The sequence below is a fragment of the Macadamia integrifolia genome, unplaced genomic scaffold (assembly GCF_013358625.1).
Source record: "Macadamia integrifolia cultivar HAES 741 unplaced genomic scaffold, SCU_Mint_v3 scaffold448, whole genome shotgun sequence".
NCBI classification, from domain to species: Eukaryota; Viridiplantae; Streptophyta; class Magnoliopsida; order Proteales; family Proteaceae; genus Macadamia; species Macadamia integrifolia.
Window position 1 is genome coordinate 479,461 of NW_024870451.1, and position 18,841 is coordinate 498,301.

Below are 18,841 nucleotides of genomic sequence, written 5' to 3' on the forward strand. Positions count from 1 at the left end.
AGTCAAAAAAGTACCTTGATCTAATCATATTCAGGGTTGACACCTGTCAGAAAGTCATATACCCACTCCATTTCATGCTCTGTCTGAAGTGAACCAGCATCAGTAGGATAAGCCATAGAGACTGGATGATATTTATGCAGATCCGAGGGGACTCGGATTGCTTATGGGCCCACAAGAATAATAGATAGTTCTAAGCAAGAGTTTGGGTGGCAATTCCATAATAATAAAAAAAAAAAATAGGGCTTTAGAAGTAAATAAATAGCAACTGAGGTAATTCTGGATTTGAAACTTTAATATAAGAGGGTTATTCTGAAAATTTAAAGAAAATGGGACAATTGAACAAAAATTCAGTCAAAGGGGGGTTTTTATGTAATTAATAGTCTGTCTTTACTTGTAAAATAGAGAAATCAATTTTCTTCAAACTTAGGTCACGATGAAATTCAGAACCAGCAGAGACTGAGATTGGTTTTGATTGGGAGAATTCACCTAACTCAGCTTTGCTCACCCTGATACTTCACACGAAGGTGGGAATCTCGATAGGCTCTTGTTTTCGATCAATGGATATGTAGAATAATAAACCAAAGGAGATTGATTGCTGCTGCAACTTGTACCAGGCGAAAAGGCAAGGTCTAAATTTGTCTTCGATTCTCACTGTAGGAACATCAACAATCCTCCCAAGTTGTACTGTCACTAGTTTTAGGAACCGAACAGAAAACAAGAAAGTTATAACAAATCGATGGGAAGGGAGAAAGAATATAGTAAAGATAAAGAGAGAAGAGAAAGTTCAGAAATCAAAGAAAGGATAAAGAATACTAGAAAAGGGAAGAAGGAAACCGCCCATGACTGTCATGGCTCACATCCAAAACAATCTTTCAATTCATTCAAAATCTTCAAAACTGAGTTTTTCACTAGAGTATTACATGGCTATATAAGAAAATTCAAAGCATAAATTGGTAGCTAATTAAAAAAAGGAAATAAAATCTCATTCAAATAATCTACCGAACTAATTCTAAGTCTGAAAAGGAAAGTAAATAAGGAAAATCAAAGATAACTTTCTAAATCCATCGCCCAACTGCAGCAGCTCTCCCTGTCTTAAAAGAACTCGACTCCATCGAGTTAGGTCATGCTCCCAATATACCCTTGTAAATCTCTCACTGATCAGGTAGCACATATCTCAAAGAAGATGACGAGAATATAACTCTGTGAAGAGGGAGAGTAGCCTGATGTGTCACTGGAGTAGGAATCAGTCGTCGACATGGCATATCTGATAATGCATGTGGCCTCATTAAGTATGTGTGACCTCCTTACTTCACCATGATGGTGTTCTATACACCATCATAGAGAATGCCTACATGTCATTGCCAAGGTCCCCTTAGAAGAATATCACAATGTGCCAATGGGGTGACCAAGCAGGAGACACGGTACTGTAATGGCCCCAATTGTAGATGTACTCGAACAACTGCAGTGGCCTCTTCTCGAGCTGTGGGTTTAAAACCTTGCACATGAATCTTCTTGAAAAGTTGCCTCTGTAGAAGGTTGTATGCTCGAACAAGTTCAGCAGAGATGAAATTTACTTTTGCCCTAGTATCAACAACTATATGGACACCAATAGGATCAGAACTGTGCAAAAGAGTACCCTTTTGTCTGAAGAGAGGAGCCTTGTCAACTAATCTATTTGAAAAGGATGAAAGACTAACAGAATGAGCTCCACATCCTCATCATCATCATCATCAATATAATCTTTATCAAGAGGATAAGGATACAAAGCAACATCAATATCATTACTCTTCCTTACCGATTGCTTCTCTGTTGCATTCACAGATGAGTCCTATTGGGACACTTGTTGGAGTAATGACCCTTCTAGCCACAACTATGGCATCTGATGTTCTTCACCTGATCACTGTCCTTCTTAAACGTTGACCTTTTTTCTTCAACTCTGTGAGCTTCAGACTTCTTTTCCTCCATACATGGTGGAGGTCTATAAATTGAAGGAGTCTTGAGCATACTCTTCCAATAGATGAACTTCTCTTCAGCTGTCTTGGCATGAGCTGCTGCCACATCAATGGACCTAAAGTCAGTGTTAGCCAATTTAAGTAGGATCATAGTACTTAGCCCATTGTTGTATCGCAGCACCCATTATTGGTCTGTTTCTTGAAGTTGACACATTGAAGAAAGTTTACGGAATTCGAGGGTGTAGGTATCTACATCCTTATTGCCATGTTGCAAGTTAAGCAATTTATGAAATATTATCTTCTCATAATTAAGAGGAACAAATTTCTCATTCAGGATCTGCTTCATGACGTCCCAATTGGTAATGGGTCCAACTCTTTTGACAAACCTTGTATACAGGACATCATCCCACCATGAACATGCATACCAAATAAACTTGGTGAAGATGAGTTCACACTTCTTTTTATCCAGAAGAGATTTATGTGCAAAATTTTCTCCACTTTGGTAAGCTGGTCAAGAAAATTTTTAGGTACCTTTTCACCACTGAACTTTGAAACCTCAACCTTGATGTTAGAAACACCTAGAGGGGGGGGTGAATAGGTTTTCTCAAGAGTACTTGACAATATTTCGATTTATGACAACTTAGATAAAATGAAGAAATAAAGTGCAAAATTAAAATAGCAAGACACAAAGATTTTATAGTAGTTCGACTTATAATCAAGTCTACATCTACTCCTATCAATATCTCTCGAGAGATTTTTCACTATATATTTCTTTTACTGGGCAAGAAACAAGCCTTTACAATCATCTTAGTTACGGGTCAAGCGTAACTCACTCTTGAGTACAAGCAAGAGCAACTCACAATCATCTTAGTTATGGGTCAGGTGTAACCCACTCCTGAGTGCAAGCAAGAGCAACTCAAAATTGTCTTAGTTACGGGTAAAGTGTAACCCACTCTTAAGTCCAAGCAAGAGCAACTCAGACCACTCTTGAGTATGAGCAAGAGCAGCTCACTTCTTGAGTATCGGCAAGAGAACCGACAATTGAAATGTAAATAAAAATACAAATTATAAGAGTTGAATGATGTTACCCATGGTATGAAGAACAAGTACTCTTATGTAAATGTGCAAGTAGATGAATGCAATGAATGAACGTGCTTGCACTTCGAAGCTTCTAAATGAGGATGACTTGAATGGTTGAAGCTTCTTCTTCTCTTCCTCTTCTCTCTTTTCTTAGAGCTTCACTCACAATCTCTCTCTTTCTTTTTCAATGTATTTCTCACTCAATTGTATGCAAAAAACGTGTCTTATGAATATGTAGAGAGGTGCCAAAAACATTGCCTAAGAGTGGTATTTATAGCCAAGAGAGTGAGTGAGAAGAGGATTAAAAAATCCTTCAATGGATCTATTTTCTCTGCCCCGGATTATGATCCGGATTTAAAATAGCCATTTATGACCATTGGGTGTTTGAGGTTCAGTCCTGGTCCAAATTTCTGGATTGGAGTTTTCTCAATACAGATTGATCTGGATTTCTAGATCCAATCCGGATCCATTAGGATTGAATCTGGATGCCTCTGTTAGTCAGTTTTTTTGATAGACAGTGTAGACTTTACAAAAATAGTCATATCTTTCTCATCCAAACTTGGATTGATATGATTCAAGTTACGTTAGATTCATAACTCAATGTTCTACAACATTCATTTAGATTCCATCTCCTAATACTGAATTTAAGATTACCCAAAATGCCCTTTAGTCAGTTTAATGTGATTTTCACAGAATTTCACTAGAACATATTTTTCTTAATATGTTTCTAACCACTTAGGGACTTTCATACTTGGTCAAGGTATGTCCTAAGGTCATTTTAGTATGATGTTATGTAATACATGAGGTGCATGCACATATATATGGAAGTTTACAGATTACATATGAATAACCATTCTATCCTAGAGGTCTTCTTCTCCACTTGAGCCTTAAAGTCTTTATCTTGACTTCTACTCTTGGCACTTCTTCTTCCATTCTTCTTGTTTGCAATTCCATGACTTTGAGCTTCATGTCTTGACATCTTGAAGCTTGAATTCTTCTAATACCTTCTTCAAACATTGATCCAACCTTGTTGATACTTCTTATTTGATGACTTCATCATATTCGATCTTTGATATGAAGTCTTTGTAAAACAATACTTCAAGGCAAATTGTTGTTATCATCAAAACATGAGTGTGGAGCTGAAATACCTTCTTTGATATGTAATGCATGCTTATGAGATGCAGTGTAGTGCTTGTGTATGGTGTGTGCACTATTACATTGAGCATCACTTAAGGTCTTCTTATTCTTCTTGCAGTTGGTCCTCAAGAGTCTTCATGTTATATTACATTGACCTTGCATACTTGATGTCTTCTACATACTTCAATGTACTTCAAGTTTTGATATTTTAGAGATCTTATTCAGCTCTCCTAGAGGTTAGGCAGCCTCGTGTCTTGATCCTTTACATCACACTCGGTATAAAACATTAGTTACATACGCACTTGTTTGTTATCATCAAAACCAATGTGGAGAGTGGTATAGAGTGGTATTCCCAACAATCTCCTCCTTTTTGGTGATAACAAACATGTGGATTAAAGAAATACAGGAGATATAAAATTTCACAATTTCTCCCCCTTTGTTTTAGGAGTCAATGATTTCTTTAATCAAAGATCTCTCCCCCCCCCCCTTTTGTCAACAACAAAAATGGGTAGAAGGCACAATATAAAGTGCACAAAAAATGTTTGGCTCCCCCTAAGCATGTGCATGGTATAGTAAACAAGAGGAGACATACAAGCACAAGCATCAAACTCATTATCTTTTCCCCCATAGCAAAAATATTACAGTAAATTTATATCATTTTCCATAGAGCATAGCATCAATACTCATACTTATCTATCCTTATCTATCTTCTCACCCTTTGGCCATCAACAAAAAGTGTGAAGATACAGCTTTAAACAAGCTCCCCCTTAATAAAAGAGAATAATCATAATTGGATAGCTTCCCCTTGATATGTGCTAGCTTAGAGACAAAGATGTAAAAAAAATATAGAGTGCTAGCCAAAAATAAGCTAAAACATATCCATCAAACCATAGACAAAAACCATCCAAAGTTAAACAACCATAGGTTTTAGGTCAAAGTAAAGCTCAAGGATGGGGAGGAGGTTGAATCATCATATGCTTTGCCATGTGCTCTAAGTAGAAGCGAAGATCATCAAGCTTGTCATGTAAGATCTTGAATTGACGATCAACATCCATCCTAAATTCTGAAAATTCTTACTCGAGGTGTGTCATGCGAGTGTGAAAATCTATAGAGGATTCACCTGGGTGCATGGGAGCAGTCTCCTCTGGTGAAATAGTGTCATGATGCTCATCATGCTCTTCATTATGCTTCTCATCATCATCTGTATTTAGTGTATCTTATTTTACTTTAATAGGTTTGAAATTTTTGGCATGAATTGGACTTGGATTGTCAATAATCGCATCATTAGCATGTAACCCATAGGAAGAAAAAGAGGACAGGTTTAACACTTTTTCAAGTTCAATTTTTCTTTTGAGAGAAATGTCCCATTTTTCTCTTACTTCAATACTCATAAATTGTGGAGTTGAGAAAGAACTCCACAGAAGAATGAAAGAAAAAAATCCCGAATTTGGGGTTTTAAATCATTCTTGAGCAGATCTGGAGATCGAATCCTAGTTCCTCTGATCCAGAGATCCAGATCAGCTCTATTTGCTATTTTTGGAAAAAATATGAATTTTGAGCCGTAATTTATGCTGATTAGGGCTAGTTTCTCCCTAGATGATTACTCAAATGAGTTTATAACCTGGAGTTCTCCCCTTAACTCACAACATCTTTGTTCACTAAATGGCTTTGTAAGAATGTCTACCACTTGTTTGGTTGTGTCAATATGCTTTAGTGACACTTCTCCTTTTTGGATAGGGTCTCTTAGCAAGTGATGACGCACATCGATATGCTTGGAACGAGAATGCAAGATAGGGTTCTTACTTAGATTGATGGCACTTGTACTATCACAAAAAATAGGAGATGAGTTGAAGTGAATCCCATAGTCCATCAATGTTTGCCTCATCCACAGAAGGACTATCTTCATCCTTAGATAGATATAGTGTGGTGCTCATTAGGGTAGGAGATGATTTTTAATTTTCTAAGTCAGATTTCTTTAAGAGATCTCTTATATATTTCGTTTGACTTATAAAGATTCCATTTTTAGTTCATTTGATTTGTAAACCTAGGAAGAAGGTTAATTCACCCATCATACTCATTTCAAATTCTTTACTCATACACTTACTGAATTCATCACACATTGCTTCATTTGTAGAACCAAAAATGATATCATCCACACATATTTGGACAATAATCATGTTTTTGTTTTTGTGTTTTACGAATAACGTGGTGTCTACCTTTCCCATGGTGTAGCCATTATTGAGTAAGAACTTACTCAATCTTTCATACCAAGCTCTTGGAGCTTGCTTGAGGCCATATAAAGCTTTCTTAAGCTTATATACATGATTGGGAAGTTTTGGATTTTCAAATCCAGGAGGTTGTGCTACATACACTTCTTCACTAATGACACCATTTAAGAATGCACTTTTAACATCCATTTTAAAATTTGAAAATTTTATGACAAGCAAAGGCAAGCAACATTCTAATGGGTTCTAATCTTGCAACCGGAGCATATGTTTCATGAAAATCAATTCATTCTTCTTGATTGTATCCCTTAGCTACGAGTCTTGCTTTGTTTCGAGTGATTTCCCCTTTTTCATCTAATTTATTTTGGAGCACCCATTTTGCTCCAATGATTATCTTGTCCTTTGGTTTGGGAACTGTCCCATACATTATTTCTTTCAAATTGGTTAAGTTCTTCTCGCATAGAATTAATCCAATCACTATCAGTTAGTGCTTCTTTAACATTTTTAGGTTTGATAGTTAATATGAATGCATTATTACTAGGATGTTGAATTCTTGATCGTGTTTGTACCCCTTTGTTTAGATCACCTATAACTTGTTCGATAGGATGATCCTTAACTGTTTTGAGTTCTTTGGGAAGTTCTTTGTTTTCTTCTTCTAATGTCTCTTGTGTTGATATGTTTTCAACTTTCTTCCTAATTTCTTCTATTTCAACTTCTTCTTCATTTGAAAGTTGCTTGTGTATTGTGTTTAGTGGTGATTCATCAATTTTTATATTTATTGATTCTTCTACCACTAGGGTTCTTTTGTTGAACACCCTATTAGCTCTACTATTTTGTGAGTGCCCAAGAAAGATGCCTTTATTGGCTTTTGGAGACCAATTTTCCTAGATGATCTTTGGTGTTTAAGATGTATCAAAATACTTTGAGATAATCATCTTTTACTACTAGAGTGTATTGTTTTCCACCTTGATTAGGATTTGAAATTGTTTCAAATAGATCCATATGAAGTAGTTAAAGAGGTCTTGAAGTTGATACTACTGTTTTAGACTTGTGTGAGGCTTTTACTTGTTTGCCCTTATGACATGCATCACAAAACAATTTGTTTTCAAATTTCAGTTTTGGCATGTTTCTTACTAGATTTTTAGAAGCAATTTATTTGAGCATTTTTGTATTAACATGACCTAGTTTTCTATGCCAAAGATAACAATCTTCATTTTTTTTGACACAAGGCATATGCTACTGGAACAAGCATTTTCAAACATACAAATGTAGATATTGTTTCCTTTAATGCCATTCAAAATAACATTAAGTTTATCATTTTTCACTAAGCATTGAGAGCCATTGAATTCAACTAGATATCTATTTTTGCATAATTGACTCATACTAATTAAGTTATAGGCAAGACTATCAACTAAGCAAACATAGGTTATAGTGGTACCTCCAATTTTGATAGAGCCTAAGCCAATAATCTTTCCTTTGCCTTTGTCTCCAAATGTCACCCATCCTCCATCATGCTTCTTGATTTTTAAGAATAGGTTGGAGTTTCCAGTCATGTGCATGGAGCAACCACTACACCATTCAAGATCCTTTTGCTCTTCAAGTACATCTATAAAAATACAATCATTAATGTATTGGTCTCCAATTGGGTCCATTGAAGTTAGATTCAATTTTGGTACCTAGGTGGTCCTTGTTTTGTTTTAGGTATGGCTATTATAGGATCGGAGATTTTTCTCATGATGTTGTGGAGATCTAGTATTGCTTCTTGGAGGTTGAGGTTGAGGTTTATAGAGCTGATTATTGTAATAACCATTTGATTCGAGTGGTTGTGGTCCATTATATCTACTACACTTGTTCCATTGTTGACCTTGAGGTTTTGAGAACCTTTGCGGCTGTTGAGGAACATGACCATGCTTTTTTGCATATTAATATACATGATTAGCTTGAGGTTTCTTCAAGGGCGGATTGGTCTTTTTCTTTCCCTTGGATTGTGAAGTAGAGGCATTGTATCCAAGGCCTTCCTTGTTGTGAACATCTCTTCGAGGTGTTCCCAATAGGGTATCAAGATTCCTTTGGCCTTTGGTAAAGGTGTTTAGGGCCGAGATTGATTTTGTATTTTCTTGTAAGAGGTCTTTGTTTTCCTTTTGCATTTTTTCAATAGTCTCCAAATGACCTTTATTTTCTTTTTCTTGCTCTCTCACATAAGTAGTGAATTCATTCAAGGTAAATTGGAGATTATCTACTTGCTTTTCTAATGATTTCTTTGTTATTTTTGTATAATTCTAAAAAAGCATCATATAGTTCAACACATTCAAGGTTTTCTTCACAAATAGAATTTGTACAATCGAAGTTTCTGGAGCTTACCTCATTATCTACTTGATCGGATGTAGCCATTAAGGCTAGATAGGTGTGTTCATCACCTGATTCTTCTTCCTCATCACTATTGTTGGATGAGTCATCCCTAGTTTCTTCGTAAGTCACTATTAGTTTTTCTCACATTTCTTTGGCTGAGCTACACATGGAAGTTCTATTAAATTCCTTCTCGCTCAATGCATATTGAAGGAATGTAACACCTTCAAAGTTATGTTAAATCTTGATCTGATCTTCTACTGTCCATTCTTTCTTTTCTTTTTCTACTAGTTCTTCTCCTACTCTCTTATAGACCTCGCATGGACCTTCTTCAAACACCTCCCATACATCTAAGTTGTGAGAATAAACAAAGTTTGTGAATTGGGTTTTCCAATAGGAAAAACCTTCACCATCAAAGTATGGAGGTCTAGAGGTGTTAAGACCTTCAATTTGTTGGGGTTGGAATGCTATAGATCTTTGACTCTATTTAGAGAAATGAAAGTCTCAGTTTTGAGCTCCCACTCTGATACCAATTGTTAGAAACACCTAGAGGGGGTGAATAGGTTTTCTCGAGAGTACTTGACAATATTTCGATTTATAACAACTTAGATGAAATGCAAAAATAAAGTGCAAAATTAAAATAGCAAGACATAAAAATTTTATAGTAGTTTGACTTATAATTAAGTCTATGTCTACTCTTCTCAATATCTATTAAGAGATTTTCCACTATATGTTTCTTTTATCGAGCAAGAAACAAGCCTTTACAGTCATCTTAGTTATGGGTCAAGTGTAACTCCTCTCTTGAGTACAAGCAAGAGCAACTCACAATCATCTTAGTTACGGGTCAAGTGTAACCCACTCTTAAGTACAAGTAAGGGCAACTCAAAATCGTCTTAGTTATGGGTCAAGTGTAACCCACTCTTGAGTCTAAGCAAGAGTAACTCAAACCACTCTTGAGTACAAGCAAGAACAACTCACTTCTTGAGTACCGGCAAGATAAGTGACAATTGAAATGTAAATAAAAATACAAATTACAAGAGTTGAACGATGTTATCCGTGGTATGTAGAACAAGTACTGCTGTGTAAATGTGTACGTGGATGAATGCAATGAATGAACATGCTTGCACTTCGAAACTTCTAAATGAGGATGACTTGAATGGTTGAAGCTTCTTCTTCTCTTCCTCTTCTCACTCTTTTCTTAGAGCTTCACTCACAATCTCTCTCTTTCTTTTCAATGTATTTCTCACTCAATTGTATGCACAAAATGTGTCTTATGAATATGTAAAGAGGTGTCTAAAACATTACCTAAGAGTGGATATTTATAGCCAAGAGAGTGAGTGAGAAGAGGATTAAAAAATCCTTTAACGGATTTATTTTCTCTGATCCAGATTCAAAATAGCCATTTATGACCATTGTGTGTTTGAGGTTGTGTCCTGATCTAGATTTCTAGATTGGAGTTTTCTCAATCTGGATTGATCCAGATTTTCAGATCTAATACAGATCCATCTGGATTGAATCCGGATGCCTCTATCAATCAGTTTTTTTGATAGACAGTGTAGACTTTATAAAAATAGTCATATATTTTTCATCAAAACTTAGATTGAGATGATTCAAGTTGGGTTGAATTCACAACTCAATGTTCTACAACTTTCATGGAGTCCATCTCCTAATACTGAATTTAAGATTACCCAAAATGCCCTTTAGTCAGGTCAATGTGGTTTTCACAGAATTTCACTAGAACATATTTTTCCTAATATGTTTCTAACCACTTAAGGACTTTCATACTTGGTCAAGGTATATCCTAAGGTCATTCTAGTATGATGTTATACAATGCATGAGGTGCGTGCACATATATATATATATATATATGAAAGTTTATAGATTACATATGAACAACCATTCTATCCTAGAGGTCTTCTCCACTTGAGCCTTAAAGTCTTTATCTTGACTTCTACTTTTGGCACTTATTCTTCCATTCTTCTGGTTTGCAATTCCATGACTTTGAGCTTCATGTCTTGACATCTTGAAGCTTGAATTCTTCTAATACCTTCTTTAAGCATTGATCCAACCTTGTTGATACTCCTTATTTGATGACTTCATCAAATTTGATCTTAGATATGAAGTCTCTGTAAAACAATACTTGAAGGCAAATTGTTGTTATCATCAAAACATGAGTGTGGAGGTGAAATGCCTTCTTTTATGTAATGCATGTTTATGAGATGCAATATAGTGCTTTTGTATGGTGTGTGCACTATTACATTGAGCATCACTTAAGGTCTTCTTATTCTTCTTGTAGTTGGTCCTTAAGAGTTTTAATGTTCTATTACATTGACCTTACATGCTTGATGTCTTCTAAATACTTCAATGTACTTCAAGCTTTGATGCTTTAGAGATCTTTTTCAGCTCTGTTGGAGGTCAGGCAGCCTTGTGTCTTGATCATTTACATCACACTTGGTATAAAACATTAGTTACATACACACTTATTTGTTATCATCAAAACCAATGTGGAGAGCGATATAGAGTTGTATTCCCAACCTTGATGCCATAATCTCTGTCAGAAAATTTTCGAGTAACATCTTCCGGTATAACAGGATCAAGTTGCATTCGGTGAGGTGTATCTTCAGTCCCTAGGGCATTACACTAAGGAGGTGGCGTAGAGGGTCCTTCATCAGCTCATGTTTCAGACCTTTGCATATAGGCGAGAATCTTAGTGAGAGCACTTTGAGTCTCATCTATGAACTTGTAATATTTTGCCTCATTCTTCTCAACACTAACATTAGTTTTTTATTGGTTCTCAAGTACCTCACGATACAATTTTTGCAACTCAGCATTAGTGATGTGACATATCATGGTTAGAAAAGTGCAGAAAATTTGCTCTGATACCACTTGATGTGGATCTGGGGGACTTAGATTGCTTATGGGCCCACAAGAATAATAATTATGGGTGGAAATTTTGTAATAAAAAAAATAAACAGGGATTTAGAAGTAACTAAATAACAACTGGGGTAATTCTGGAACTGAAACTTTAATATAAGGGGTGCTATTCTAGAAATTTAAAGAAAGTGGGATAATAGAACTAAAATTCAATCAAAGGGGAGTTTTATGTAATTAATAGTCTATCATTACTTGTAAAATAGAGAAATCAGCTTTCTTCAACCTTAGGTCACGATGAAATTAAGAACCAGGGAGATCAAGACTGGTTTCGATTGGGAGAAGTCACCCAACTCAGCTTTGCACACCCTGAAACTTCACACGAAGGTGGGAATCTCGATGGGCTCTTGTTTTCGATCGATGGATATGTAGAATAATCAACCAAAAAATATTGATTGCTGCTGCAACTTGATCCTAGTGGAAAAGAAAGGTCCATATCTGATTTCATCTTTGATTCTCACTGTATGAACATCAACACTCCTCCCAAGTTGTACTGTCGCTAGTTGTAGGAACCGAACAGAAAACAAGAAAGTTGTAACAGATTGATGGGAAGGGAGAAAGAACATAGTAGAGATAAAAAGAAAAGAGAAAGTTCAGAAATCAGAGAAAGGATAGAGAATATTAGAAAAGGGAAGAAGGAAACCACCTATGGTAGTCATGGTTCACACCCAAAACAATCTTTCAATTCGTTTAAAATCTTCAAAACTGAGTTCATCACTAGAGTATTACATGGCCATATGTGAGGGTAGCGGGCCTCGGATCCGGATCTCTCATCCCTAGTTTAGGGAAGGTGTCTCTGTCGGATTCGGACCTTCTCTCCTCTCTCTTGATATCCTTGGCCCCATGCCATCGTATCGCTGCTCGAAAATATGTGGAGACCTATTTCGCAAGTAAATAGGCATACCGGCTTCATCATAAAGATAGGGTTTGATGATAGTCTAATACGGGGGATTGAGATCATAAAAAAAGGGTGTGGAGTCACCACTTGTGATTGTTGGCCTAGGATCCGAGAGTGGGCCCAATTCCTGAGAAAAGGGCCCTAAAGTTGGTTTGGTCCAGAGATTTAGGGTAAGACCCAATTCTACCCGATTCAACCAGTCTTCCTACTAGATGCTTAACAACGAACATTTTTTATAATTATTCTTATTCCGCATGCATGGCTAAATTATCAAGCATATGTACATTAAATAAAAACAACTATTTATGTACACTAAGGGCCCGTTTGATAACGTTTCTGCTGTTTCTGTTTCAAGAAACGACAGAAACAGAAATTTCCGTTTCTGGGAACAAAAACAGAATTTTGGGTGTTTGATAAACCTTGTTTCCGTTTGATTGGATGATTACAGTGTTGTATTTACATTCCGATGGATAACGATCGGTGGCCATTTGCTTGAAGAAATAGATGCTCCGGCGTGACAGCCGACTATTTCCTTGAACAAGACAGGCGTCAGAAGCTGATGCTCCTTGGCATCAAATTGAGGGGTCGATCATCAAGGATGAATTTGGAGTTCAGATCATCAAGGATGTATGCGTTTTTAGCATCCTCAAAAGACATGGATCTTCTGTTCCCTTCGACTTCCAAGCATTCGGAAGGAGAACTGCAACAGAAAAGTAGAGAGACCATAGTTTCCGATCGCCATCAGCAGCAGCAAGAGCTGAATTCCGATTTGATGCGATTTCGCTTTGCCCCGAGACCCCTGCTTGCAAATTACGTGGACGGTAGCAGCGAAGACGGAGAAGGCAGAGATGATGATTTCCTACAACCTCGTTCTTCAAGTCCCGAAGTGGAGAGCATGTTTACGAGGTTCTTTTCTTGTGGTGGCGGTGTCGCTGGACCTCCCTCACTTGATATCCGTGAGATCGGTGACAAGTCTCCAGCAGTATCGGTGACTCCCACCGGAGCGGTTAATCAAAGAAACTCTCAATTCGTAGCATCCATGAAGCACGAAGCATCTGAGGTTGTTCCTCAGCAGAATGGATACTCTGCCGTTGCTTCCCAAATGCTTTATCAAGCTCCGCCGCCGGTGCCTCTGCCCAGCCAGAGCTCAGCCTCCATGGATAATTCTTACGGGATGGTGAATTCGATAGTCATGGATCACAATCCTCCTCAAGTCAAAACTGCTAGCGCCAATTGCTCCAATCTTATCAGACACAGTAGCGGAGTCGATGAGGAAGATGACAGTGCCTCATCGGAATCTGCGGGAAGAAACCCAAATCGACGACAGTTGACAAGATGGAGAGGAACTCTGTAGACGGAGCTAGTTGGAGATGGTGGTGATGGTAGTGATGCCAAACTCCGTCTTCAATATCGATTTTTTGTGCCCCATTTTTGTTTCGAGAAATGAGCGAAACAAGTAAAACTTGTTTCGTCATTCATGTTTCTTGAAGCATAAATTGTTATAAATTTCAATTTATGTTTCAAGAAACAAGTGGAATGGAACACTTTTACCAAACGGTATTTATGTCGTTTCTATGTTTCTGAGAACAAGAAAACACAGAAACACGTTTCTGGTTACGTTATCAAATGGGCCCTAAAACAAGGTTAATTAGATATCTACATTATGCTTAAATGAGGAGAGAGATTATACCTGAATTTGAGCCCTATTTTGGGTTAAGAGGGGTGGGGCCCCAATTGATACTGACTTTTCTCATGGATTCTCTCAGCTCTGGGGAAGACGGTCTTGAACTTCAACTTTCAGTTTCAAGAGATGCTAATTGTGGTAATCTGAGGAAGGTGGTCAGGCTTAGGATTGGTTACTTTTGGGCTCTTGACTTTGGCAGAGCTTTCGCTAGGGAAGAGCTACTTCTGGGTTTTGATGAAGTGACACTTTGGCAGAGCTTTAACTAGGGATAAGCTACTTCCGAAAAAGTTAGGTTGGTACTTTGGCAGAGCTTCCGCTAGGGATGAGCTACTTCCAAAAAATTCGGGTCAAGATTTTGGTAAAGCTTTCACTAGGATTAGCTACTTTCAGAAAAAGATTCTGGTGGCACTCCGGTAGAGATTCTGTTGGGAATGACTATTTTTGGAAAGATTCCAGGGCACTCGGGTAGAGCTTCCATTGGGAACGACTATTTTTGGTAAAAAATGGATTGAAGATCCCTAAAGCCCCGAAGAACACTTTAAAGGTCCGAATAGAACTCTGGATCTTGACAAAGATCTCTTCATAAACCCGAAAAACCTCAAGGGGGGAGGGATTTCTACTTTTGGAAAAACTAAGAACACTGAAACTAGGGAAGCTAAAAACATACTATTTTTGGCAAAACATGGATTGAACTAAAAACTTGGATTGAAGATCTTCAAAGTCCCAAAGAACACTTCGAAGATCCGAACAAGATTTCGGATCTTAACGAAGATCTCTCCGAAGACCCAAAGAAACTCAAAGGGGAGGGGAGGAGGAGAGAGGGTAGAGCTTCTTTACAAGAATGCTCTTAAGGAGGCTTTGGTGTGTTGTCTTTATTCAAGGAGAGGGGGAGGTATTTATAGTTTTTTCCAACCAATGAGGTGAGGGCACACATATTTACCCAAAGGATAATGAAGGGCACTCTCCTTATCGCCCAGTGGTATATTTCAAAGTTTGAAGAGATTTGTTCTTCACCTAAAAAGATGAGAAGATATTTTCTTGCAAACCAGTGGGGTGAGGACACACATTCTTTACCCAGAGGATAATAGGAGGCAGCACTCCCTATTGTCCATTGGTATAATTCAAAGTGTGATGGAAAGTAAAAATATTTTCTTGCAAACCAATGGGGTGAGGACACACATTCTTTACGCAAAGGATAATGGGAGGTAACTTTCCCTATTGTCCAATGATATAATTCAAAGTGTGATGGGAAGTGAATATATTTTCTTATTTTTTAAAGTAAAGAAGATATTTTCTTGCAAACCAATGGGGTGAGGACACACATTCTTTACCCAGAGGATAATAGGAGGTAGCTCTCCCTATTGTCCAATGGTATAATTCAAAGTGTGATAGGAAGTGAAGATATTTTCTTGTTTTTTAAAGTGAAGAAGATATTTTCTAGTAAACAAAATCTTTTCACAAAAATTAGGATTTTAACGAAAAACTCGACTATCGGGGGAATTTCTGAAAAAAATACGGAAGTGTCAAAAAATCTTTGGAAGTGCCAGGAATGACTTTAGGGAATGTCGGGAAAGATATTTTTTGAAAACTGGGATTTTATCTAAAAACACGACTGTCGGGAATATTTTTTGGGAAAATATGAAAATGTCAAAAATCTTTGAAAGTTTCGAAAAAAGTCTGCGGGAGTGCAGGAAAGGATCTTTCTCCAAAAACAGGATTCTAACAGAAAACCCGACTGTCGATGGAATTTTTTGGGAAAACACGGGAGTATTTGAAAAATATATTTTTATCCAAAAATCCATTTTCTAGGAAAAAACTAGGGGAAAAATCTATCAGGGAAAAATTCGGGCACCGGGTAGGTCTATCCAGGGCTGCACAGCCCTAAAAAGGGCTCTGTGGTCCTGTGCAGCCCTTTACGGCTCTACACAGGGCCTTGTGGGGACCTATGTAGGGCCATAAGGCACTACTGAGAGCCACAGGGCTTTGTACGGTGCCAGGCCAGGTTGGTTGGTGCCGGATTGGGCTAATCATGTTTGATTGGGGTTTGATCAAGGTTGGTTGGGATTTAAACAGGGCTGGTTTAGGGTTGGGTTGTGTATAGGTGTAGGGTTGTGTACAGGGGTGATGCCCATGTGTGTGCATGAGAATGTTCACGCATGGACGGGGTTATGTGGGTATGTGCACGGGTGTGCACGGGGTTGTGCATGGAGTTTTGCACATGCATGCATGGGGGTGTGCACGCGTGTGCTGGACCACTTCTGGGAATGATTATGGGAGATCTATAACTCTGATTTTGACACACCATATATCATTGGAATCGTATTTGCAAGTACTATCCATTTATATGGTCACTTTTGATTGGATTATTTCGTATATAAAAATTCAAAATTGGACCCTCTTTCTTCCCGTATTGGGTTTTAAGGTTTTTGGGTGAGTTGGGGGCTGTCAGGGTGAGACTACCACAGTCAATTCCATCTCATCAACTAGAAGTGAAGATTTTCATCCATCATCCAATTATCATCATTGCTGGGGGAGGGTGACACAATTGGGTATCTACAGAATACCCCTCTTTGGCCCAGGCCTATGCCAACAGCCGAAGGGCAAAGAAAAGAATGACCACATTTTGTTACCCAGAGCATGTATTGCCGTCATCTTGTTCAACATTGACAGAGTTAAGAATGCATCAAGTAATATTTTCTAACTACTCATAGTTTAGAATGATATATAATTTTTTGATCTTGGATTACTGTTTGTAGGGATTCACACCATTCCCACAAACAAATAGAATCGTTACCTATAGGGATTCACACCATTCCTATAAAAAGTTTTGATATTGAGATTGTTCTAGTTTGGATAATGCCAGTCCAGCAATGTTGTTTGCAGAGGTTTAAATCCTCTTTGCTAAAGGGATTTAGCAAATTCACCTTAGTTTTCTTTGACTGGGCTTTTATATGCCGATCTCGGGGGATTTGGTCTCCAGGTTGGGTATTTCGAACTAGTCTAGGCTATCTATCTCCAACCTAAGTCTTTTGAAATAATCTGGGCTATCTGGATCTTGGTTTGGATGTACAATGAAACTAGACTCTTTTGGACCAGTCCAAATGATTACGGATCACTAAGGCCAGTCAAACAAGGTTGGTCTACTTGGTGCCGGTGTAATGATGATTTGGCCACTTGGGGCTGATGCAATGAGATTGGCCACTTGGGGCCGATGTAATGAGATTTGGCGACTTGGAGCAGATGTAATAATGCTTACCATAGATTGCTCCGAATATGGTACAAAAGATGATGTTAATCTTTAATGATCCTTTCCTTACAAGACACAGATACAATGCTTTCTTTTTGGGATTTTTCATTTCCCTCCCCATGTTTCTTCATTTTTTTTTATCTTTTCTTTATCTTCTCTTCATGTACTTTGACATTTTTGTAATGAAGAATTTCTCAATTTTAAGAAACTTTTTTGCATTTTGGTTATTTAGACATGATTAATTCTATAACTCCAGCATCCATCAGGGCAATTAGGAATGTGAAAATTCAAATGCCACCATACTTTACTACCAAGTGAAAGCAAATGGATTACATGAATACAATTCTCTTACCAAAGGGAGGAAAGATGAGCTACAATGTGAGGAGACAATTCTTCGGGTGGATGAAAATCCACCAATTCTTCCGGAGTTGAACATTTCTCAATAGTTCTGAACCGAAATACATGGAGATCAGTGTCCCAATGTTGAGATGTTTGTTTGAGTAAGCCATGGTGCAATTCCATACATCTGATCTGGTTGAGTACAGACAAATTCACTGATTTCAACAGGTTTGGTGTAGAGATGCCAATGTTCAATGTCCACTTCCTCAGTGTCTCATTTAGAGAGTCCATGACCTTTCCTAAAACCAAAGCAAGCAAAGAAGGGATGTGATGACATCCTTCAACTATTGACACAACCAAAATTTTACCACTATACATCAAAGTCTTAACTAGTCAAGGGTGGGGAATGAATCGGCCTTGATTACTAGTGCCGTGTGATGACCTTTTGGGGAGAGATGAAACTCTGGATAAGTGTCAGAAGGACCATAGGGGAATGTAGATTCCTAATGGCCATACATTCCGAATGGTGATTCTTGGAGAAAATGAAATTCTAGATGAGATGTGACGAACCATAGGGGAATGGCAGATTCCTAATGGTTATGTATGCCAAATGGCGATTCTTGTGGGACACAAGCCATGACGATCTTTTAGGTACCTTGATTATTAATCTACAAACCAATTTTTTTCCTTGAGATGGTTAAGACCGCACTTGCATATGTCAAGTTTCCTATGTATCCCTTGGGGAATCAGGTCTAGCATAGTTCAGGCTATTCACCCGATTGAACATAATATCTCTTGAGTTGATCCATGTTGACCAATTCTAGTATTTCTTCACCATTGTGGTTTGTGAGCTTCACTGCTTTGCCAGGTAGAATCTCTTTGACAGTAAATGGGCCACTCCAATTAGGTTGGAACTTTCCTCTGCAGTCATGAATTGGGGCTCTTTATTCACGAAGAACAAGCTCGCCCTCTTCTATATGCCGGGGCTTCACATTCTTGTTG

At 37.8% G+C, this 18,841-nt stretch overlaps 1 protein-coding gene across 1 annotated transcript; it reads left to right on the forward strand.

The window, feature by feature from the left end:
- Nucleotides 1-13,167: 13,167 nt before the first annotated feature.
- LOC122068638 lies at nucleotides 13,168-13,923 on the forward strand. The gene has a single exon (XM_042632502.1). The coding sequence runs from the start codon at nucleotides 13,168-13,170 to the stop codon at nucleotides 13,921-13,923; it is 756 nt and encodes a 251-aa protein (XP_042488436.1).
- The last annotated feature ends 4,918 nt before the right edge of the window (nucleotides 13,924-18,841 follow it).

Excerpts from the sequence above, each read along its gene's own strand:
- LOC122068638 (XM_042632502.1), top strand. The coding sequence starts at position 13,168 with ATGAATTTGGAGTTCAGATCATCAAGGATGTATGCGTTTTTAGCATCC.